This window comes from Sesamum indicum, linkage group LG3 (assembly GCF_000512975.1).
Source record: "Sesamum indicum cultivar Zhongzhi No. 13 linkage group LG3, S_indicum_v1.0, whole genome shotgun sequence".
Taxonomy (NCBI): domain Eukaryota; kingdom Viridiplantae; phylum Streptophyta; class Magnoliopsida; order Lamiales; family Pedaliaceae; genus Sesamum; species Sesamum indicum.
The window spans coordinates 11,035,370-11,060,613 of record NC_026147.1 but is presented as its reverse complement, the minus strand read 5'-3'; the positions used below and the strand labels follow the sequence as shown (position 1 = coordinate 11,060,613).

The window sequence follows — 25,244 nt, the reverse complement described above, 5'->3', positions numbered from 1 at the left end:
TAAAACTGTTTCCTGCAACAGACAGGCTTTTAGAGTTTGCCTGAACTAGGATGTGATTCAGTGGTCAGTCACCAATCTGGTCCGGTTCATCAAACACTGATCGACTATGCTATCCTTCAATTTCTGTTAGACATAGCCACATTTTGTTTATTGTTTATGAAAGCTATAACAGACCCTTTTTAAGTTATAGTTTGTGCCATCTTAATGTGCTAGGTTTACATTTCAGACCAGTTATTGTGCATTATTCTAAAATATTTATTGTTTAATCTCTAGATGTTGAATATGTAGGAATGGGCTTCTGAACACTGTTCTGCTCCTTTCCGAGCACCAGAACTATGGGATTGCCCAAGCCATGCTGACCTCGATGAGAGAACTGATATCTGGTCGTTAGGCTGCACTTTGTTTGCAATTATGTAAGAACTATTTTCCCTCTTGAGGGTCTTACTTTCTTATTCCTGGGGATTTTTTTATCTGATCTTAATTTCTGAGCTCATGGAATGAAATTATTGTTATTATTTGTAATTGTAGTATTATGATTATAATGGATTAAGTTAATGTCTGTACCTGGGGGATCAACTATAAAGGCTATTTGTAATTGTAAAGTTTGCTATAGGAGATGGAGGAAGATCTTCATATAATTTATTCAGAAAGGCATATACTAAGGTTTCTTCAACTGTGTCAACGTATATTTAGGAAGGATTCCCAGTTGGCAACATATGCTCTCTGTCTTTGTGTCTAGGTTAATTCTGTCTGTCCCAATATATTTATCCTGTAGTACATAAGCAACATATTAATTATTTAAATTCCCTTCAATTTCAATATGATGAAGTAGAATAAATTTCTTTGGTCATATGCTTCATATTAACATGGAAAGAAGCCAACAATGATGGAATAACTACACTGGATTATGCAAGCCTTTTTCTTATTGCTTTCTTTTAATGTGTTTTACATTGTTGATGTTAACAAACTAGATTTGACTAAATCATTATGTGATATTATTGCTAAAGGAAACACTTTCAGATAAATCCAATAACAGAGTAAGTTTGGAACTTTGGAAGCTCCCCCTACCCCACACCCCCTGCCCCTAGGTTATTTGGGGAGAAAGTGATTGAAATTATACTTTTCTTTTCATAGGAAATATTCTACCATGACATCACACTAAAGGTTTACATATTCTTATGATATAGAACGTTTGGTGCTTAATCTCAGATATACAAGGAAAAGAGAGGTATTACTGGTATATCATGCGGAAGTATACAGTTGGGTGCACTTAGTGACCTAAGAAATCCTATAACATAGGATACTTTATTCTACCATGATATCGCACTGTGACTGTATAGAATTATTTAATTTGGATTAAGGATTTTGAGTGTTGTGGAGTGGTGGAATAAGTTAAGTATGTTAACCAGTTGATTGAGGTAGCTTTCACTGTCATAAACAGCAGAAGTCTTTATCGAGATGGCATGGACATGAAGAGGTCCCAAAATCACATAAAAATATGTTCATTAGAATGATTTGAGCTTTCATTATATGGCCTTAATTTAATGTGCTGGAGAAAGAGATTTATTAAGACCATCTAGAAAAGGTAGCGGTTGAGGCTTACTTGAATTTGTTTGTGTTTTTAATATGTATTAAACCTCTATGTTTATTGACTTAATGCTCACCCTTTAGGAAGTTCTGATGCTGGGAGTTTTTTTTTACTTTATGTTTGAGGTGTTACTGACTGATTTCAGAAATTGAATTGGAGAGCCGAAACTAGATCTTGGCAGAAGAATTTATAATATTATGCATATTTTGAGCTTAAGGCGAGAGCGTGAAACAATTTTATATGTATATTTATTGTCAAGAAGAGAGTGAACCTTTGAAGAAAGAAATTATACTTGGATACATACAACTGTATATCTAATTAAGAATTCCTACAGGTGTTATTGAGACTCACACTCTATTTGTTTTTGAGAAATGCTAAACCCAGATAGAAACAAATATAGTCAGGTCTGATACTTTCCTAATAGCATAGGCAATTATTTAGATCCATCATAAGAAATATCAGGTCTTGGTACCCAGCTATACTCAATATCAGCTAAAGTTCTGTTGCCTGGTATGGTCAGTAAACGATATCTTCCGCTTTTCTCATTGTTTTTGGTGATTTATAATACCTGCTTAACTTATTGCCTTCTCTTTATGCCAATACATGGTAATAGGAAATCTATGTGTGCAACTGCAACAGGTTTTTAAATTTCTGTCTGAACATATGACGCCTTGTTTCTTAAACATGGTCATTTCTACCTTGAAGTGCCTCATTTCTATGAGCAGCAATAACCAGATGAGGTGGTGGTCACTGGTTTGATTCATTCCAGTTATCGACTGAGTCATTTTCCTCCTGAATGTATATAATTGGTTTTTGAATCATGCAAAGCATCAAAAGACATTATGTTTGTGTTTGTCCATTACAACTGCCCTTTACTTGGTGTTTGTAAATCTTGATTCATATTGGATTCTTTTCATAGGTATGGTGAATCTCCATTTGAATATGCACTTGGGGAATCTGGCGGGAGCTTACAGCTGGCTATTGTAAATGCCCAAATAAAGTGGCCGAGCGGACCTAATCCTCCTTATCCAGATGCACTTCACCAGTTTGTAACATGGATGCTGCAGCCGCAAGCTGCAGTTCGGCCTCGCATTGATGATATCATTATTCATGTTGATAAGTTGATCACAAAGTTTTCTAATTGAAGGAATCAAACTTAAGGTATATCATAATTCATGTCGATAAGTTGATCACAAAATTTACAACTTGAATGTTGATGGATTTTTGTATTTCAGTGTGTCAGGTGATAGAGTTACTGAGGTATTGCTTTGAAGTGACATGGGATAGGAGTTGTATGGAGTCGTTATAAATATCATATAATGTGCTGGTAAAAGATTTAGGACTCGTCCGTTTATGGTACAGCAATGTATTGGAGTTTCTTTTAACTTATGTTGGTTATTGTTATCAGCAATGTAAAAGTCTAAATCTCCAAATGATTATTGGTTATAGATCCAGAATTATAGATACAAAAATGAACCTAGTTGTTTTGTGTGTTTTCCATGTGCAAATACATGCACCAACCAATAATCAATGTGCACTAGATAGGACTGCAGGTGGGGTGGGCTTTTGGTTTGGGTAGTTTGAGTTTCTATCTGACCGGACCGGGTTTGGGTTTTTTATCGGATCTTTTAAACTTGTTTTGTATTGAAGACCTAGTTTTTTAAGTTTTTGTCAGGTTTGGGTAGGAGAAACCTATCCGAACTACTCGATCGGGTGTTCGATCTAAAAGCCAAATAATGTCTAGGCCTTAAAAATACGAATAAGAATGAAGATTGGTTTTTTTTAATATAAATCTAAGAGTAGCAGTAAGGAAGTCCTACTCCACAGAGTCATAAGTTTTCTTGAGATCCTAAAGAACACATCTGGCTGGAAGGTGGCCCGAATTATATCTACCAAAGAGTTATTGAGCTTGGAGAATATTGTCACTAATTCTCCTACCAGGGGCAAATTCATTCTGTGAGTTATCCAAAAGTTGATCAAGAATGCCCTTCATTGGGTTGACTGTCACCTTCTGGAGGATGTTACAACAGGCAATGGGTTTGTACTGTCTAACTCCTTGAGGAAGGTCAACCTTAGGCACCTGTGCCAAAAGAGTGGTGTTCACTTGTTACAATAGCTTCCCATTGATAAAGAACTCACGAATAGCCTCTGTAACTTTTCTTCCTACCACTGGTCAAGCTGTCTTAAAGAATCCTGTAGAGAAACCATCAAGGTCAGGGGTGTAGGCAGAGCATCGGTCTGGGAGGCATGGCGGAAGCAAGAAAAATCAAAATCAAATGATCTAAATAACATACAACTTGATCAAATAGTGTGCTTTTGATTTATCCCGGCCGTCTGGTGTGCAATAAATAAAATTATAAAGGCCAAGAATTGAGAAGAAAATTGATAGGCACTATTAAAATAAACAAAGCTTTACCCACGTCGTTTCCCTCAAGATTTCAACTATGAAATCCTCCAAAGAAGTCCCCTACAATCATTGATGATTGCTTCTTTTTCGTGTTAGCAAGACAAAAAGCGGGAAAGTGAAAATCAAAATATGCATTATCAAATTACGATGTTGATTCCTTTTCGTTCCTTCTTTAATTCAAGAAATCAAGAAGAACAAAAAGGAGAGAGTAGAGAGAGAGAGAGAGAGTATGCATGTCAATTGTGAGAGGGAATGAGAGTGGACATGTGTTATGATCTAGTGTAAACATATTAGGAAAAACCTAGCTTATACAAACTCACTTTTCACAACCTCTTTGTGGTCGGGTTAAGGACTCTTCGAGAGCCCCACTCGGTCACCTCATCTTTCAAGCTTCTTCTTGACCTAATGGTCAAAATCTGTGCATGTGCTTGGATTTAAACGGACCAGGTTTTAATAGATTAAGGCCATGTCCAATGAACCTATATTAAATCAAATTTAATTATAAGTCCATCAATTTAAGGTCCATGTCTTTTAATCCAATTAAAAAACATAAGCTCACTCTCTCTTTTAATTTATAAACCTAATTTATAAATTAAACCAAGTTAATTCAATTAATTTAAAAGGCCAAACCCAAAATTAATTAGTCCAATTAATTAATCTTTGAGAAAATATAGCCCACGAAAATTTATATAAATGATACAATCATTTTAGTCTCCAAGAAATTAATTTAATCTAATCAAACTAATCTCTTCATTCCGAAATTAATTTGAAATTAATTCATCATGTTTCAATTTTTAGAGCGTGAGTCTTTAGGTTCACTTTCAGCTAGATTTGGACATGTGTGACTAATATAATTAATTAGTTCTCATTAATCAATAACCAGAAATGGCTCATGACTGTAGGTGACCGTCTAGCAACAGTCCATGATACTAGAGATTAGGTGAATACTGATGTGATTTAAAAACTTATAAATAATATTAAATAATCTTCAAAATTTGATGTTTTCATATGCAAAATATGTATAGTAATTTAATTTGATGTAATAATAATTTTTACATGTAAATATTGATGAATACTATTTTTTTTTTTAGTATTTATCATACTTTTTTTCAATAAAATATAAAGAATTAACCAAAAACAATATTGATAGGGGTAATTTTGTCTATTCCAAGAGGATAAATACTGAAAATGCATCAAAAAGTTATCCCATTCGAATGTCCAGCGCATATAGGCCACTCTTCATTTTTTTTACGGAGAGAATCTTTTTTGCAAGGATTATAATTATACGAAGTCTTTTTTGACTATTTAATTAACACATAAGTATTTAGCAATTTTTTTATAACACATGGGATAATATGCAATTTTCCCTTTTCTGAAAGTAAATCACAGTTGCAAAAACTCCCACTCATATGAACTGAATTGACTTCAAAAACTTGAGCCAAGACTTTGCAAATGACCTATGTTTTAGATTTTATTATTTTCTTTTTTTTTATACTTATATGTGTTTAATTCCACTAGCAATTTTCACTATCAAAAGAAAACAGAAGAGGCATATAAGTAAAACTCTTAAGGGACAAATGAAACACCAAAAAGGAGTGAAACTCTAAGGGACAAATGTTATAAAAAATAGTTTGAGGGGGTGTATGCAACATGTCAATTTGTTTAGGGGGCAAAGTGCATTTAAATCTATTTTTTTTCAATCATTAATTTTATGAATTAATAACATATCTTTTTCATAATGCTTTCACATGGTATCATTAACAATTTTAAATTAATGCAAAATATAAATATCAATTTTATTTAAGTAAAATATATATATTTTTGAGTTAATCCTACTAACAATAAAACTACCATTTTCATCCAATAAAAATATGCGAGTATTTGCAGAAATTTTTGCTTTTAGAGAAGTGATTTTTATAAAAAAAAAAAAAAAAAAGTGAAATTTTATGCCAGAATTAAAAGTAGGTAGTGTTTGTTAAAAAAAAATAATAAAAAGTAGATAAAAACTAAATTGTGTAGTATTAGAGAAAAAATCACTTCCAAAATAAATTTAAATAATTAAAGACCTTTTCTCCCATAAGTAAAAGAAAAGCTAGTTTCGTTTAATATTTGTACTTGTCTTTTGTTAATAATAATTAATTTTTTAGAAATATAATAAAGTTTATTTCAATTAGTATATGCCATATTTAATTTTTTATAAATATTTATTATTTATATTATTAAAAAATTGAATTAAAAAATGCTCCCACTAAGTACTGTAATTATTCTTTTTGTATTAATTTATCATCGTAACTAATTTATAATTTTTTATAATATTATAATATAATATAGTATAGAAAATAAAATATAAAAACTAAAAAAATTTAAAATATGTAAAAGTATAATTTTTATTAGTGCCACATTATTCAAATTATTTGAAAACTCTAACATAAATTATATATGTTTCTTTTAAAAAGAGAAGGGTAAATTTAAATTAAAATTATTAGAATGAGGTTAAAAAAAATTGAATTTATTTATGAAAAAACCAAAGTAGCTAGAAAAGGAGGTGTTTCTAACTTTGATTTAAAATTTTTTTTGTAGCAATTTCGAAAACACAAACTAATATCCAAACATCTCAAACGTACTTTTTTTTTTTCTTAAATTAAAGTATTTTTTCAAATTTTTTACAAACACTCCTATTCATCAATTTGACATCACAAATAAGATGAATATCAATTTAATTAACTAATTTAAGTATAGTTTAATTTTCGCAAGAAAAATCTCTATAAAATTAAAAAACACACCATAGTATTTGGTTTCATTTTTTGGGCCAAAATATGGACAATGTTTGCCTTAATTTATTTTGGAAGTTTTGGTACTATTTTGAAACAGTGCTTCATTTGTTTTTGGTCGAAATAAGTCTACACTAATTAAAGATCCTACAACTAAAAAAATTATATACATACTCATACATATATATAAATATATATAAAAGAGACATGATTTGACAATGAAAAGTAGTTTTTGTCTCCCACTAAACAACATCAAACATATCATATTTAATTTATATTATCTCCAAAAATAAATCCAGACTTACACACTATCTCTAACACATACTTATTTATATTTTTTTTTTCTCTGTATTTTCACATAACATACCAAAACAAATTAAAAATGAAACCAATGATAGTGCAGACTTCCCACTTAAAATTGAAAATTGAAATGAAAACAAACCAATTATGCCCCTAATGTTGGGGGGGAAGTGATGAGGGCAAAAGTTATAATTCACCCTAATTATTCACAAATTTAATAAGCCTTCTTTACTCAAACTATATACCACGAATTCCCACCATCCGAAGCGTTAGAAGCCGCGGATTCAAATGATGGCAACCCCAAATGGAGGCAACCTGGAGATACTAATGCTAGAGGCGCCGCCGGAGTCGACTGCGGCGGCGCCGGCTGAAATGATCGACGCTCTGCCTTACATTGATGATGACTATGGCGATCCGAAAGTTAAAGAAGAAGTGGACCGGTTAGTGGAAGAAGAGATGCGACGTAGCTCCAAGAAACCCTCCGACTTCCTCAAAGACCTTCCTCCTCTCCCCAAATTCAAGTTTGAGGTGCGCAATTTCGTGCAATATTTGATGTTTATCGGAGATTTTACTAGAGCTTAAAGAAGTGAACGATATAGTGAATTTGTTAGGGTTTGGACTTTGATTTATTACGGAATTGCGTCAGTTGTATGAACCGGGAATGAGTTTTTGAGTTGGATTGAACTAGGCTTTGTAGCCGTTTCGTGAATTACTTATTTACTTGTTTGACAATTGGACATCCTGAGAATGTTTATATACTGAAAAAATGAACTTTCTATTAATCGACTTCTTGAGAAGTAGTGACATTGCATATAGTTCCAAGCTGAGAGCAGTGAGTTTGAGAGAAATACTTGTGTTTCTAACAGCCCCTGTTCTATTCGTCAGCTCTATATTCAGAAATCCTTCTTTTCTTTTTTTGTGTCTGTCTGTCTTCATTCAGATTAGAGCAGCACACTCTTTGCCGCAGAATGCTTAGAGATTTTTTTTCCTGTTCCAAAAATTTCTTGCGATTATATGGCCCCTTTAATATTTTCACTTTCATGATTCGGAGTGTGTGTCTGAGAGAGAGAGAGAGAGGGGGGGGGGGGGGGGGGGGGGGGGGGGGGGGGGGGGGGGGGGGGGAGGGAGGGAGAGAGAGAGAGAGATTTTACAGGCACTGGCTTATGATATTTATGTTTCAGGGTCATCCAATGCTTGCTAGGGAATATGAGAGAGTCAGAGCTGGGAAGCCTCCAGTGCAGATGGATACATCCAGATATGGACTTGAAGTGCCGCCTGTAAACAAACGGAATGATGAGACTGCATGGAGGCAGGCACTGCAGAGAGCCCAGCGTCTGTTGCAGCATCAAGTAATCAGGTACAGACTTGTGATTGTAATGAAACTAATTTTGTTCTAAATATGGTGAATTGAGATTTTCTGGTATTTCATCAGTACTCATCAATTTCCATTGTTGAACTTGCTTAACAGAATCCAGCTTTTATCATACAATTGCCTTTGTTTTCCTTTTTCAATTTTTATTACAGTTTGTCATGCCATTTGAAAAATTGGCAAACAATTTAGGTGATTCTGTAAACATGTTTAAAGATTGTAATAAATTTATGTGGGTGGAAAGAGTTTCATATTATTTTAATAAAGGGCTCACAATGAAAAATACTAAGTTGACGGTAGAAACTTTGTAATATATTCTGCGAAAATCTTGGTATAAACAAAACAACACATTCGCTTCTATTTCAGCAGATACCCCTTCGCATATATTCAGACAATTGAAAGTCCTTGACAGTACACTCTTTTGTATCTGCCTTTCCACAATCCACCTTGATTTAGATTTTGTTCCCCTAAAATTTTGTATTTACAGGCTCATAGCTTTATGATTTTTGTTCTAGGCTTGAGAATCTAGACTTGATGTCAAAGCATGGCCCTGAAGTTTGGAAGTTGTATAATCAACAGCTGGAGGCATTTCTATCAAGGTGTGTTTCTGACAAGATACATTTGATAGCCCTAGAGAAAATTCTTTTAGCATACATGCAGCGCTCATTAATTGCAGTCTTGTTCATGTATTCATTTTTTTTTTGTTTCCTGTTTTTACAGTTCTTATTAGATATTATTATAATCGGTTGGTTCCCAGTACAAAATGCCATATTGGAAGATGGTTACATGACATTTAAGTGCCATGATTTTCATCACATAAAACCAGAATTGCTCATATCTATGGAGTATTCATGGCAAGACATCAGAATATTTAGATACGTACAACAAAAGAATGTACATGCAAATGGTCATTATAGTGCATACGTGTGTGTCTTTATGTCAAACTGGAGAAACTTTAATTGAGTAAGAAACTAGTACATGGGCATCCTAGATCTCTCCCTAAAGGTATTAGATCCAGGGGTTTGGAGCTTGACAGCCATGTTTCCATGGATATGGTACTAAAGACCAGGATAGTAGAACTACTAGATGATCAACCCCATGCAGAGCTAAAGGTCAGCAAGGGGCAGGAAAACCAGTTGGGTTCTTGGATAAAGAGGGTTATCATTCATCTTCTCTTAGACGTAACTCCAGAGTGTAGTTTCTACTCCACAAGTCTGATACTGAAAAGAAATATATGACCAGTGTAATCTTACTTTAATACCATGTGATAACAGAAGCCATAAGCGTCTGAAACAAAATTTATCAGATGAACATTCTATCGACATATCAATTTGAGGTTATTGATAAATAGTATGTAACTTACGCTATAATCTGCTTTGGATTCCCCAAATGTCCTAAGGAAATATATATTTTCTAAGCAGATTGTAGCAGTAAAACTTGGTGCTGGAACTGCATTACGTGAGACAAAAAGGATCTTACATAAACAACTAAACCTTTGAAGGGTGCGATTGCTTGTAAAATATTATTCATAGAATCTCATGAAATACTCTATAATGTTTGTTTTTATACTCTTTCTTATAACATATTTCAAACACATTTTACAACTTAAGGAAAGCTTATTACATTTGTTCTAATCATTTTTTTCTCTTAAGTAACATCTCTTTTATACATTACATCAACTATTATTATTGTACTTTATCTCATATCTAAAAACATAGTTAAGATTGTGTCTATCTAAATCAAATTACTTTCACATTACTTATTCCATTTAGATGAGATGAAATGAGATGCCAAACAGTCGCAGCTAAGACTTCATAAGTTAGTTTATCAACCCCAGCATCAAGAAGTTCCGAGTTCCAGAAGCTCCATAGTAAATTGTTCGATGAATTTAGAAGAACAGTATGGAAAGATGGTAGGCATAAAAAATTAATTCATCTAACATCATGCAAGATGATATTGTAGTTGAACTGAGATTTAAGTTAACTTTGGTCAAGATGAAAGATAATCATTACTTCATTTTTTTGTTTACAAAGCTTCTGTTAACCACCATTGGATGTCGACTAATTCAATAGCTCGCCCCAATCATGTAGTAGAATTGGTGTCATACAAGTACCTGCAATACAAAAATCAGAATTGTTAAAAGGAAATAGTTGGAGCAGGTCGATTTGCTATGTTGTTTATTATGGTATTTTACCTCTAATGACAAAACTTTATTAACAATTTTCTTAATTAAGAGACAGTCATTTATTGCTAGTTTGCTTTACACTCTGAAAGTGATGTCGTAGTCCAAATTTGATGATATAAAGTTTAACTATTTGGAGAAAGTTTTGAGGGTTTTAGCATGATAATTTACCGGAGTTAATTGGCTGGTTAGAACTAGTTTGGCCTCTTCAATTATAGGTTAAGTCTGCCTGATGAGTGTGTCTGTTGATGAATTGCTAGAGTTGATTTGGCTGGTTGGAACTCTTTGAAAATGTTCATCTGTCAAATGTGATTTCTACGGAAAATTTTCCGACTTGTGCTTTTAAGCTACCCATCCTTTGTTAATGAGGTCTCTGACGTTTGATAAAACAAAGGAGCCGAGGTGTATACCTGTACACCAAACATATGGAGTTCATCCTGTTTCCACTTTCTATATGGTGTAAATGCAAACTGTTTCGACTTTTTATATCCTATAAGTTAGACCTCTAATGTACTTTTGCATGCTTCATGTTTCTGAAATATTTTTGTGACTTCCTCTGCATGTTCTAACAATATTGGTCAGTTTGGTACTTTACCTGCAGTTCTATTCTTATGTTACTGATTTTTGGCTTCCTTTTCAGAATGCAATCACAAGTTCTGGAGCTGAATGGAAAGATTGAAGCTGTAAATCGAGAGAGGAAGTATCACCAGGTAATCAGATGAAACCTGCCTTTTATGTCCTCACCTCACTCTACTGGAAAGGAAACATCAGGAAAGCAACATTGACTTTGTATTTTGCATATCTTCTGCTGCTGCTATGAATGTTCAGCAACACACGGCCTATGAGCTCAATGCTTTGTCTACCCAGTGGAGGGAACTCTGTCTGAAAAACATTGAAATCCAAACTGCATGTGCGGAAATTGAAAGCCGAATTGAAGAACTCAAAAGCGAAGCTGCTAGAAGGTAACTGAAACCTGAATTCAAACTACATTTACTTATCATCGTCTAGGTTTCCCTTATATGTTGCTTGTTTACAAGTTCGACATTGTTTTAATTAGGGGCTGGAATTTGGAGGCACGTATTGAGAATGGGCCCTCTGCACAGGCTGAAAATTGAGGTTTGAATGATGTATCTTGGCTGCTTTTGTCTTCTTGGATGATTGCATTCTAGTAGTGAATCAATGGATGAATATAATGGAGCAGGAGTTGCTCAAAAGGATGGAAGGTGTTAGTATGGCAGTTGAATGCTTAGAGATTTTTAATGTACATTTTGTGATGTTTGTTGTTGCATGTAGCTATATAAACATTTACTTGTGATGCATTCAGTTATTGCAAATCTGTTTTTGTTTTCGTATTCAATTATGTGCAATGACCGCAGGTCCAAGAAGACCGCTTAGTCATTATGCAGATTGAAGTTGCTATGTCGTTGATCTCCACTGCTGCATCAACTGTGCTGCCATTTTGTTTACAAGTCCCCAGCAACACGAGGAAGAGTTTGATATTCTGTTGATCCTCCGTTGGGAATTTTCATGCATTACGTTTTGTTTTGGCCTCAGTTGAAGCCTCTCTTTTAGTTCTGCCATTTTGAGTAGTATTTAGATCTGCTTAAGACATAATTTGTCGTCTTGTTTGTAAGATCTCCAAAGATAACTATTTCGTTGAAAGTCATGCATAGGATCGAGTGGTATCAACGTGTCAGATTAAAGACAACAAGATAAGAGGAAGGAAACGAACCATCTGCCATTCACAATATGAGTTGGTTAGCGTTACGGAATGCACATGGATTTGGTCAAGTTTACATGAACAATCTAATTGTACTCTTTAGAGTGGGTTGTTTTCAAACTTTCTAAGATTTGATCTAATTATAAATATACTAATTACATTTACATAAACCTTAGCTTAAAATTTATAATTATTTCTATGTGAATTTTTTTATTTTTTTTTATTCAACCAAATTAACTCTGTAATTTTTATTATTTTTAGGAATAAAAATGTAAAATATTATACTTATTATTTTCTATTAATTATTTTTCACATTACATGTATTTACTCTTGTTAATGACTTTTCGTTCATATTTATTCATATTAATTATTTTTTATATTATATTGAGATATAGTATACTTATTGAATCATAAATGCCCTTGTGGTTGTTTGTTATGTTAAAATTAGTTAAAATAAATGAAAATTAATTAAAGGAATTGTCGTGTGAAACAATTACTTTAAAAAGTAAACAGTTTAAAAAACAAATGAGAATTAATTAAATTAGTTATCCCATAAAGTAAAAAAAAAAAATTAGTAAGAGGCTATAAGGTGATTTTTTTTTTTTTGAAGTAATAATTATATGATTACATCAACATTTCGATAAATTGATTAATATATCAATTCAACCAATATATTAATAAGGCTAAAAACAACAAACAAACTACAATAGCTCACAAAAAGTTATATAAATTCTCACATATCCAGTGGGACTTAAACTCATAGCATCAAACTTGTTTCTCAACCTGAACCACTAGGCTAATACATCATTGGCGGCTTAAATGTAATTTGAAACATTTGAAGTGTGACTATTGTGTGTTATATAACTTTTTTATTCATGTATGGTATGATTGGAACAAAATGTCAGTGTATAATATTCAATCAATTCAATAATATACGTAATGCGAGTAAAATGTTGCTCGTTTGGGCACATTTAATTTGGATTTTTGGGCCTAGCTTTTTCACAAGTCTTTGGAAGGAGATTTGCAAAAAATACATTAACACTTTAATGCTTAACTCAGTAAATAATGACAAAATAAGGACTAAAGCTATAAAAGCGTAATGTCTGATAGGAAATTTAGTGTAAGAGTGGTTTGCATTTTTAGTCCGTATGAGTGTTGAGAAAAGTGTTATCTTTCACCCAGGGGGGTAAGCTCCCCTTTATAGTTTTTACTTTCTGCTCAGTTCCCCAGGGACAAGAGATAGCCTCTAGTAGTTTTGAGGAGGATTTTCAGGTCACCTACATATGGCTCCAATAATCTTCCTAAATCCTTGGATATGCTCCATGCTAGGCAACTATCATCCCTCCAGTTGTTCATTCTGTACATGCCAGATCATGAATTAGTAACTGCATTCAATTTTTTAAAAACAATCCCAATTGTGTCGAACTTTTCATTTTTGGAATGGAATAGGATCCATATCAAACCTTATTCCATGGTGTTTACATGAGGTTCCTCTTTAAGAAAGAATTCAGAAAAAATCGGATACCATAGTTTTAAATAAGTTTCTTTTGAAGTAGATACCTGATTGCCAAGTATGGCTTGTAACAATCTATCTTCGGGGGCATACGGTGATTCTTTCACCATTTGGAGCTTTAATTTACCCACTCAAATATCACCCGCTTCTATCCAAGATCCCAACATCACAATTCCATTTTTATCTAAATTGCAAAGTAAATGGGCTTCTTAATGTGGTATTATCGATTTGGGCGTATATGCAGAAATTTTTTTCATTATCATAGCAGATCTTCTAATAAAAAAACTTTGTATCGAATAAAGTATATTTTTGACATCCAAGTGGGTCAGGCCCCTTCTTGGGCTTTCCGCAAACCTTCCTAGGTCCACTCGAGCCTATTTGTTCCATAGACCCTTCCCAGGGATCTGGTTCTGTGTTCCTCCTTCTCTTGGGCCGCGTGCCATCCAAGCTCCTTCCTGGGCCTTTCTAGGCTAGGCTCCCTATTAACCATAGATGGTTTGCGGCAACATTCAGTTCCCTCGCCCTGGTGGTTGAAGGCCTACTAGCACCTCATTAGAGTAGTAGATCTCTCCTCAGAAGAGCTTCGGGCTTCAGAATTTTCGTTTGGCCTTGAAGCCCCTTCCCAAGCCAATGGGTTGGATCCTATCATCCATGGTAGAGGATCTTATTCAATTTAGTGCTAATAAAGTGAATTTAGTAAAGTTCATTGGCTTTTTTTGTCGTGTTTATTGTATGTTGCATTATATACATATTATGGACAAAGCCCACAAACTGTTATAACCAATGAAGTTAGGTCACACATATGATGGTGACCATAAAACCAACTATCAACAGTTGGTTTGAATTTTTGAAGTTGAAAACCCCGAGAATGGGCATCGAGGGTTCTATAGAGACCTATACTAAGTAATGTATCCATATAATGGATGTCATCTTTATGGACGACACACGTGTGACGTCTATATATTATTAGTAGTTGAATAACATAGACCCATCAAGCCAACTGAACTGACTCGCAAAGAGTCATCATATGGAAGCCCAAACGGCATGATCGAAATGACTTAACCCCTCGACTCCAATAGTACGAAATTTACTCCTAAAACTAGAGGATACTGTTAGAATATGTGATCAGAAAACCAATTAGATTGACGCTCTTATAATTCTTTTTTAATGTAATATTGAATTAAATATGCATAAAGAAAGAAATCATCGACAATGTGTTAGTTGTGCTTACTGTTTATATTATTTTGCTTTACTATAATAATATCACAACAAAGTCCACAGACCAAGCGTACAACCTATGTAGTTGGGTTGTACATTGGATGAAACCTATAAAACCAACTTTTGAGGATTACGTCTTAAATGTTCCAAGTCAAGGACCTCGAGATCAAACATTAAGTGTTCTTTGAGGTTTGCACTAAAAGTTGCATTAACTACATGAGTGTTGCGTTTTATCGGCAACAGATGCAAGACGTTTATGTAACTTTAGTGAGTGGTTGACAATAGTTGTCAAACTAATTGAACTGACTTACGAGAAGTCATTATACAGAAGACTTTGAGGCTTGGTCGGTATGACATGTACTCCTCGACTTTTCTAGTACAGGATTTAATTTGTTGACTTGAGGAACTACGACAGTCACATCCATATTGTATCTTGGCTTGGCAAGAGATGTCAGCTTCTTTGATGTGGTCATTATAAATCTTATGAAGTTAAGTCATAATATGGAGTAAGGATGGTGGGTTCCAAGATCACCCCCACCCCCTCCTTCCACGAAGAGAAACCGAAGATCTAAGGAGAAGGATTGGTTCACTATAGTTGTTCTCTCCAAGAAAGCAAGTGAGCTTATCCAAGAAGGAATCCTATCCAAAGATATTGGCCCTCAACGAATAAGAATCTGAGGAGGAGATTAAGAAGATCCCCCTGATATACACTCCCCCAAGTCCCAAGGCGGTTGGACTCTTCTAGCTGGCAGGGACAAGGGCTATTAAAAGGGTTTTTCTTCCCTTGGTAAGGGGTAATGTTTTATTAAATTGCGCACTTAGAAACACTATTTCTCAAAGCACTTCCAACACTAAATTACCGCTCTATATTACGCATTTTTATTTTAAATCTTATTTCTATCACCATATGCTAACTTGAGCATCAAACTAATATATTTTTTGCAGGTCCCTTTCAAAAGCTTGTGAAAAACTAGGCCTAAAAATCTCGAGTTGGGCTTATTTAAACGAGCAACTCTTTGCTTCCACCAGTATTAAAATGAAAGTAATTATGCTTGACTGCTAAAGCTTGGGAGTCCGAATGTGAAACAGACTTTATCTCTCATAATGGAATGAATGGCCTATTTATAGTTGATACTTCACCCCTTCCTCCAACGAACTAGGAGAGTTGTTGGCCTCCCTTCTTAATGTGATCTGTCTTCACAGATAGGTATCCAGATTCTTATGGATAAGGCGGATCCCTGCCTCCAAGGGAGGTGGTTTGCACATTCTCTTCGGACCATGTAGTAGAGATACTGGGCATGTGTCGCCCTCCTCCCTTGGTGGAAAGCATCGCAACCACTTGGGTTAGTTGTTCCTGGGCCGCCCCTTCATTCGGCCTATATTTTTTTATGGTATCACTATCAATTATCAAAATCATGAAGGAAGCAATCAATATGTATAGCATATAATCCAACTCTTTTAGGGAACATTTACTTTTCAGGATTAGATTATGATTATAATCATAATTATATAATAAATCCTCAAGACTTGGATCACAATTCTTGCATAATCTTAATTAGTAACGGGCTGCATGTGTTAGTCAAAAACTTAACCATTTGAAAATAAATAAAATACAAAAAAGGATTAAAAAAATACCGACGATATTCTAATAATTTAAGTGCTTGCTATGTGATCAATGAAAGATTCTAGAACGTAACAGTTCTTGTTGTATCTTCTATTCCACTTTACCTACACACACCCATGTATATAAATTTTATCCTTCAATAAAATTAACAACATAATCTTTATATACATAATATATGTATATCATATGAAATAAAAGGCACACCTAGAACCCCAATAGAAAATCCACTTAACGCATGTATTTTGCGTGCTTTATAACCATGATATAATCCATTACAACAAATGATACACATTTATTACAGTTAATAAAACACAATAAAAAAATACCATAAGCTAGAAATTTTGAGTAAACTCGACACATAATTACATTAATTATTACAGGGATCGAGTGCTATAAATTATCTTAGAATGGTTCACAAACAATTGAATAAATAACTCTAAATCCCACTCCCAATTGAGTTTCACAAACCAATATATTTTAGTAGTTGCAAATAATTCATATATGTTCTTTTTCTGGCAGCGGAGAGAATTATGTCTTACAAATCGATATTTTCCAGAAGTTTCAGTCAATATGAGCTGAAGAAACTTGGAGGAATAGCATCAATTTTTTGCTTCCTCATGACGTTCAGCCTTTACAGTATTTTCAACCTCCCTATTCGTAAGTGTGTACTTTCATTTATATTCTAATAACAATAAATTATCAAAGCTTTATCTTTATTATGTATGATCTTATCGAAATTTTGAGAGAAACGTGCAAGAAATCTCCTTGTGATATTGTAAATGAGCAAATTATTCTCTATGAAAAAAAGAATAGTAATTTATCTCCCGGTGTTTTTAAAAATGCAACAATTTATCCCCATGTATTTTTCAAAATGAAGCAAGTTACCTCCTGATCTTAGAATGAAGCAATTTACCTCCTTAGATCGGAAGGTAAATTGTTTTCTTTTAAAAACCATAGGGGGATAAATTGCTATATTTTATCATATAGGGGTAATTTGTTCATTTGCAATATTACATTGAGGTAGATTGCATTAAACCCGAAATTTTGGAATCATTCCAAAATTACAGACCTAAAATTGGAATTTCACCCATGCTTTTTGTTCTATACAAAATAAAAAAAGAATTACAATTTTAGTCCTGTAAGCATGAGAGGGTGACAATTAGTTTCGAAAGAATTCATTTTGACAAATTTGTGCTGTAACTTCAAAATTTTCATACATTAAAGATAAAAGTGGCAGAAAAAGTGCACCCAATTATGCTGGTCAAACTTCTCCTGCCATTTTAGTAAATTCCAACCATTTAGGTCCTCAACGTGTAAAATATTTAAAATTATAAAACAAGATTACCAAAATGTATTTCAATAAAAATTAAAATTGTCATCTTCCATACATATGGGACTAAAATTGCAATTCTCCCGTATAAAACTTAACAAATGAAGAAATATTGACGTATAATAACTTCATTTGCAGGTATTGGTAGGCCAGATGACATTCATAGAAATATGTATTTCACATTTGGTTTAGCACATCAACAATTAATATTCAAGTCAAATAACATACATTATGATAATTTGCATAGTGAATTTGGAAGAATCCATGGCTTCTGGACTCAAACTGTTGATCAGCCTTGGGAATATCAACCAATCACATCAAGCATGTAAGTTTCTCGAGTTTGTCGCAATTTCGATCCTGTAATTATTAGTAGTATATACACGTTTTAATCCTATAAAAACTAAAACTTACAATTTGGTTCATTATTTAATAGATTTCACAATTTGACTTTTAGGACATTTTTTTTGAAAAGTTCTAAATCTGTTGAAAATTAGTACGTACAAGTACTGCACTGCATTAAATTTGAGGACAAACGTGACTTACACTTGTGGTTTTCCAACCAATATGTAAATTTCTACCAAATATGTTCTTAAATCACGATATTGACAAAACTACAAACTAAATCTCAAATTTCATTTTTTACCGAACTAGAACGCCAAACACCTATAATTAAATGGTCAAAGTTGCAACAAAACCCTAGTTTCTCATATAATTGTAATCTTGTATGTGATTATAACACTTTTAAATGATAATGAAACCTATTATATCATTCGGATTTCATTCGCTCGAATTTTACAGTCTTAATTAGGTTTAATTGAATTTTTAATTCTGTAATTAGGTCGTGCAACAGTTTATTTCTGTAATTTCCTAGAAGTACAAAATGATCCTTCACCTTTTTAATTTTGCGATCTTTGACAAAGTTGGCCGGGACTATGATGTTACTTTCCAGCCAACTTTAAAAATTCCAATCAATTTTGTCCTAAAATCGCGAAATTAAAACTATTTTACAACTCATATAACTTACACGACTAAAATAGAAAATGACTGTACCTACAATACTTTAAAAAATGCATTTAAGTCCTTTTGATTGATAAATGGTTTTTGGTCCAAAATCTATCCCATAGTAATCTCTATATATCGTTATGACCAGATTCCCATGATGAGATTGTTAAGAAGCCAATATACAATTTCAGCAATTCAAGATCAGATGTAGTTGTGATCAATGGTGACATAAGAATCCATGGCAAATCATCCACCATCTTCATAGCCTCAAGCTCAGAGAGGGGCCTCCATTCTTGGACCTTAATGCCTTATCCTCGGAAAGCAGATGTTTCTGCAATGCAGCGTGTCCGGAATTGGACCATGAAATTTCAGGTGGCCGCAAAACTTCCAGATTGCATTCGAAAGTTCAGCATCCCGGCTGTTCTATTCTCCACCGGTGGATTCTCCGGCAACCCTTACCATGACTTCAGTGACTTGCTCATTCCACTCTACTTGACCGCCCGACCGTTCAATCAAACGCTGCTCTTTCTTGTAACTGACAGCCATCGTTCCTGGATTTCCAAGTTCAAACCAATACTAGAAAGACTTTCGAAACATGATGTCATAAACATTGACAAAAGAGACCAAGTTCTATGCTTTGCAAGAACGACAATTGGACTGAAAGCCCATGATGAAGAGCTTAGTCTTAATCCTTCCCAATTCCCATACTATTCAATCAAGCACTTCAGACAGTTCCTGCAAACCACATACTCCTTAGAGAGAACATCGATAAACGACAGGTTAAGAAGTACTAGGCCTCGGATGCTTATCATTTCCCGAAAAAACACTCGGGTTTTCAAGAATGAAGGAGAAGTAGCTAAACTGGGCAAGAACTTGGGATTTGATGTTGTGGTGGGAGATATTCCATGCAACATGGGCATAGTTGCAAAATTTGTCAACTCTTTGGACGTGATGGTGGGAGTGCATGGAGCTGGGCTTACCAACATGGTTTTCCTTCCTGACAATGCAGTCCTGATCCAGATCATACCCTTGGGGTTGGAGTCATCGGCCAAACGTTACTACGAATTTCCGACAAAAGAAATGACATTGAGGTACTTAGGGTACAAGGTGAGTGTGAATGAGAGCTCTTTGTTTGGGAAATATCCAGCTGATAGTGAAGTGTACAGAGATCCTGGTGCAGTTAGAAGCAGAGGGTATCTTCGTTTTCGATCTATATATATGGATAATCAAGACGTAAATATTGATCTTGCTAGATTTAAGGACACCCTTTTAAACGCCTTACAGCTTGTCCGAAATTAAGCTTTCTTTGAGATTGGTATGAAGAACTTCCCCTTTTGTCTCTCTGTGTGTGTGAGTGTACCACTCAATAGTCTCACATTGATCATATATAATAACAATAACTATTTGCTTTTCAAGTATGCTACTTATTAACTTATTTAAAAACTAAAAGTCTTTTGAATAATTAAATAAAATTATTATACACTTATCCATAATTAAATAAATTAAATTTTGTATACATTTACATATCCGAATTGTTTATTAGTTATATTTTATTATCATATAGCGATGATATTTTATACGTAGCTGTAATATTTGATATATAATATTTTGTATATATAAGATACTATAACTGATATAATTTTGGATATATAAACTATAATTTTTTAATACTATATACAGATAGCAAGAAAAATACAGATTAATATATATATATATATATAAAAGTATATAATCATTAATAATATAATAATTTATTTTTTGTAAAATTATTAGTGCTTATAAAAGAGAATCTAATTATCTCATAGAGAAAATCATGTAATGATTGTCTGTTAGGAAATTTAAATAACTTTTCAATTTTTATGTAATAACAAAGATATATAAGTCAAATTTTATCAAAACTTAACTACCATCGTCATTCAAATACAAAATTACTAAAATATAAGAAGTTTGTATTAATATAAATAATAGATCTGCAGAAAAAATACAAAAATAATTCAAAGTATTATCTAAATGCTACACTAGCACGGATAATTCTCTTTCTACATTCACATTTCTCCCAATAATTATGATACAGGTCGGGTCGTGATCTTGGATCTTCTAATGGTCGGGTTGCTAAATCCCTTTTCAAACTTCCTGTAAGTGGATCCTGAGAATAGAAAACATGTTAGGTTTATTGGGATGCCCCCAGCTAAGGCTCTCCGATGTTAAGTTAGAAAGTGGGGTCAAATTCGAACTAAAAGAGCTAATAAGGTCGAAATAACATTAATTGCACTTAGCATAAATGCTTATGATTGGCGATATTTATAGTTTGTCATACCGTACGGAATGGCTCTACATGACAGGATCTGGATGTATATGTGTCAAATGATCCAACGGCTTATCAGTCGGGTATTCTATACGGGTCAGGTCGAGCAGCCCAACTCACGGGTTTACATGCGGATCTTGTCCTCTATGTAATTTTCCTGGAATTTGAAGGGCATTTCTATCCTTTTATTTGCCAAGGAGCTGCTACCCCCATCAAATTATACTTTTAATTAGTGAAAGTGATCAGAATTGTGGATCAAAACTTATTGATGTAAGTAGGTTTCAAAATTGCCCATATTTACATGAATGTATCACACATCAATGGTAATGTCAATAATTACCTGATAAGTTTAGTATTTATTCTGCCTTTTAATTTCTCTATTAATAGTAATTTCTCTAATTTTATTATTTTTTTCCTAAATTTATAATTTTATTAACTTGTGCTGCCAGGTATTATACTAAAGGAATGCATTAAAATAAATATTAATCAAAGATATTGCCATGCAATTTCGATAATGAAGAACTCTTTTTCATTTGTCCTCTTCTTTCCTTTTACACGATGAAGAGTTCACTACAAAAATATATATATATATATATATATATATATATATATTTTGTAATAACAGCCAAGTTATTAACTTGGAACAACTTTTGATGGTTGTAACGGTTTTTGTAACAGCACACCCTACAGCAACGTTTTTGGGGGTTATAAAATATTTGATACTGGTAGAAAATACATTTAGACCTATTTTTGGAACAGCAAAATCAAATTTTATTTAATTATTATTGGAATGGCCTATGTAATACTTTTTTAGATATGATTGTGCTTGGATGTTGGATCTGTTGTTGGAATATTTTTTGTAACTGCTTTACATTATGTTGTAATGATTATTGTAATGAGTTCTGTACTTCTCTTTGCGACAGCTCTTTGTAGCTCCATTTGTGTATGTTGATTTTAGTTTTGCGTCTTCATTTGTTACTATTTTTTATGCTTTAGTAAAACTTCTTGGATGGTTTTTTTCAAAATTAATACTATCTTTTACAGTTGTCTTTGTAATGGCTTCATGATTCTGCGACAGCAACTCTTATTCCAAAAGTCGTTACAAAAGTAATGACAAATTTTTTTATAATATTTAATTGTATTTAATTTATTTTAATATTTATTTTTATAAAAATATATTATTGATTTTTTGTTATATCTAGGTAGTTTTAATTTCTTAAATGTGCAATATCATACAAAAAAACATATAATATAACAAGAAAATTAAAGTAATTTAATTACAAAAATAAAATATTATTTAAAGATTATATTTATACAAATAAAGATCCTAACCTAAATCTAAATCAACACCCCCTTCGAACGTGGGTTCGTCATCATAGCCGTCAGGTACCAAGATATCAGTTGGAGCTTCGGGCACTGGAGGATCGGCCTAAGTGGGATCCACCCTCTGTATCCATTTCTCAAGCCTCGCTACCCGTGGTGGGAGTGCTGGGTGCATACACACCAACAACGGGAGGAGAATTGGGAGAGCCACAACCGCGTGCACGACCACGACCCTAAACGCGACCTCATCCTAAAGGAGGCGGAGCATCGATAGTCATAGATCTAAAATTTATAAAAAAAATATTAAAATAATCATCGATTGTCCAAAATTACCTGAAATTTGTATTAAATTTTAAAGTCACAAAAATATTCCTAAAAATATAGATTTTAAAGTCCAAAAATTTTAAATTTTAATGAAAGTTCCTAAAAATTTCATTAAATTCCATGGTTATCTAAAATTGCATAATTTTAAATTTCTAATATGCATAATTTTCCTAAAAATTTTATTACGGTCCAATTTTTTTCTAAAACTTGCATTAAGGTCCAATTTTTTTCTAAAATTACATTAAGGTCCAATTTTTTTCTAAAATTACATTAAGGTCCATGTTCTCCTAAAATACATAATTTTCCTAAAAATTGCATTCAGTTCCAAATTTTCCTAAAAATTGCATTCAGGTTTAATATTTTTCTAAAAATTGCATTAAGATCCAAGGTTTTCCTAAAATTACAAGGTTTATTTTTTCCTAAAATGCACAATTTTCCTAAATGTTACATTCAGGTCCTTATTTTTTCCTAAAATGCACAATTTTCCTAAATGTTACATTCAGGTCCAATTTTTTTCTAAAAATTGGATTCAAGTCCAAGTTTTTCCTAAAAATTGCATCAAGGTTCAATTTTTTTCTAAAATTACATTAAAGCCTATTTTTTTAATAATTGAAAAAATGGTTTTCCTAAAATTACAAGGTTTATTTTTTCCTAAAATGCACAATTTTCCTAAATGTTACATTCAGGTCCAATTTTTTTCTAAAAATTGGATGCAAGTCCAAGTTTTTCCTAAAAATTGCATCAAGGTTCCATTTTTTTCTAAAATTACATTAAAGCCTATTTTTTTAATAATTGAAAAAATTTCAAACATTACAGAAATTTATAATTGCAGAAATTACATAACATAATTCTTTTTACATATTTTTTAAAAACGAAATTTACAAAAATTTAAAAAGAATTATGAAAAATATTAAAAATTATAGAAAATGATAAAAAATTTTAAAATTACAAAAAACTTTTAAATATTTTTAAAATTAAAAAAAATTATTTGAATTTTTTAAAATTATAAAAATGTATTAAAATTTTATAAAGTTACAGAAAACGTGAAAAAAATTATAAAAATTATAATAATAACAAAAATGTTTTTAAAAATTACAAAAGCTGTGTTTCTTTGTCCACTTGTGGTCGCTACGATAGCCGGAAGGGAGTGTCAACAATTGTTTAACTGCAGGACTGATGTTTGCAACCCAATCACTGATCTACTGTCCTGTTTGCCTCAAACGTGCAACCTTATATTCCAAACTGTTCTTTGTGAAGGCGTTTTTTTTCCTTCGGTGGGGATGGTTCTCAAGGAGAAACTTTTTGTGGCAGTCAAAGTAGCACGCATTCCTACCATGCTACAGATAGAATACCCGTGTGTCATCCATACAACTGGACAACCCATAATACTGGCAGTACCTCACCCAAACGCCATCCCACAGGCAGGTAGGTCATTCACAGTCCACATCAATGCCGCCCGTAAAATATATGCCTTGTTCATGGCATTGTCGTACTTTCGAACACCCACATGCCACAACTGCAACAGCTCTTCGATCAAAGGTTCCAAATACACATCGATCAGATGCTTCGAATTAGAAGGGCCATGGATCACCATTGTAAGAAAAATGTCGTCCTCACAATGGTCTCACTCCCGCGTCAGCTGGTACCTAATGTCTTCACAAAACTTGCATTATTCCAAATTGATATCGTCCTTCCAGTACAACATGCAGTCATTCTTACACGCATCAATCTTCTCAATGAGTAAATCCAAATCCTTTATCAACTTCTTTGTACTGTAATAATCTTTCAGTAGGGTGTGACCGAGGGGCAATATTTTGCTAGTCCACTGCGATATTCGATCATATGATCGCTCAAAAATACAGCCGTCCGTCTTGATATTCACTAACTTAACAACAAATACCAATTGAGATTGGGTGCAACCATTCCAATGGTTGGTCGCCAGCATGCACTACATCGTAAAAACGATCTGCCCCACTGTCATAATAATATGAATTAGGACATGCATCAATAAGACAGGACCCCGTACCATCATGAGAAGAAAAAAAATAACTCGGCTTGGCTGCACCAAAAACCATCCTTTACGCCCAATCCATCTGTTATTCATCATCCTAGTGTGAATAATTACCCTCCTCATAAGCAGCTGGGGTTTGCTCCTTCAGCACTGGAGGGGCAGTCGCAACATCAAAGTACTCCTGCACCCTATCCTCGTCATGCGAAGTCCAATTATAATATTCTGGCATAAACCCTCGTATACACAAGTGATATTTA

The 25,244-nt window shown here is 33.3% G+C and overlaps 3 protein-coding genes across 4 annotated transcripts in view; all 3 read left to right on the top strand.

Annotated features, from left to right (window-relative positions):
- Positions 1-3,064, top strand: part of LOC105158024 (probable serine/threonine-protein kinase DDB_G0291350) — a 23,112-nt gene extending 20,048 nt beyond the window's left edge. The window contains exons 7-9 of the mRNA XM_011074626.2: positions 289-413; positions 2,508-2,749; positions 2,824-3,064. Coding sequence (XP_011072928.1) covers positions 289-413; positions 2,508-2,733 — 351 coding nt within the window. The 3' untranslated portion in view covers positions 2,734-2,749; positions 2,824-3,064. The remainder of the gene's footprint in view (positions 1-288; positions 414-2,507; positions 2,750-2,823) is intronic.
- LOC105158023 (pre-mRNA-splicing factor SPF27 homolog) lies at positions 7,285-12,477 on the top strand. Of its 2 annotated transcripts, none has more exons than XR_002286688.1 (7): positions 7,285-7,594; positions 8,248-8,423; positions 8,951-9,034; positions 11,258-11,327; positions 11,446-11,579; positions 11,675-11,840; positions 11,994-12,477. XR_002286688.1 is itself a non-coding variant. In XM_011074625.2 (7 exons), the coding sequence occupies exons 1-6, from the start codon at positions 7,355-7,357 to the stop codon at positions 11,730-11,732; spliced, it is 762 nt and encodes a 253-aa protein (XP_011072927.1). In that variant the 5' UTR covers positions 7,286-7,354; the 3' UTR covers position 11,733; positions 11,994-12,477. The 2 variants fall into 2 exon arrangements, 1 of the variants encoding a protein (XP_011072927.1); XM_011074625.2 differs by having other exon boundaries at positions 7,286-7,594; positions 11,675-11,733.
- Positions 18,287-20,323, top strand: LOC105158115 (protein O-linked-mannose beta-1,4-N-acetylglucosaminyltransferase 2-like). The gene is made up of 2 exons (XM_011074752.1): positions 18,287-18,347; positions 19,173-20,323. Exons 1-2 carry the CDS (start codon positions 18,287-18,289, stop codon positions 20,321-20,323), a joined length of 1,212 nt encoding a protein of 403 aa, XP_011073054.1.

Excerpts from the sequence above, each read along its gene's own strand:
- LOC105158115 (XM_011074752.1), top strand. The coding sequence starts at position 18,287 with ATGGCTTCTGGACTCAAACTGTTGATCAGCCTTGGGAATATCAACCAA. Across the intron at positions 18,348-19,172 it reads CAACCAATCACATCAAGCAT|ATTCCCATGATGAGATTGTT; the intron begins GTAAGTTTCTCG and ends CGTTATGACCAG.
- LOC105158023 (XM_011074625.2), top strand. The coding sequence starts at position 7,355 with ATGATGGCAACCCCAAATGGAGGCAACCTGGAGATACTAATGCTAGAG. Across the intron at positions 9,035-11,257 it reads CTGGAGGCATTTCTATCAAG|AATGCAATCACAAGTTCTGG; the intron begins GTGTGTTTCTGA and ends CTTCCTTTTCAG. Across the intron at positions 11,580-11,674 it reads AAAAGCGAAGCTGCTAGAAG|GGGCTGGAATTTGGAGGCAC; the intron begins GTAACTGAAACC and ends TGTTTTAATTAG.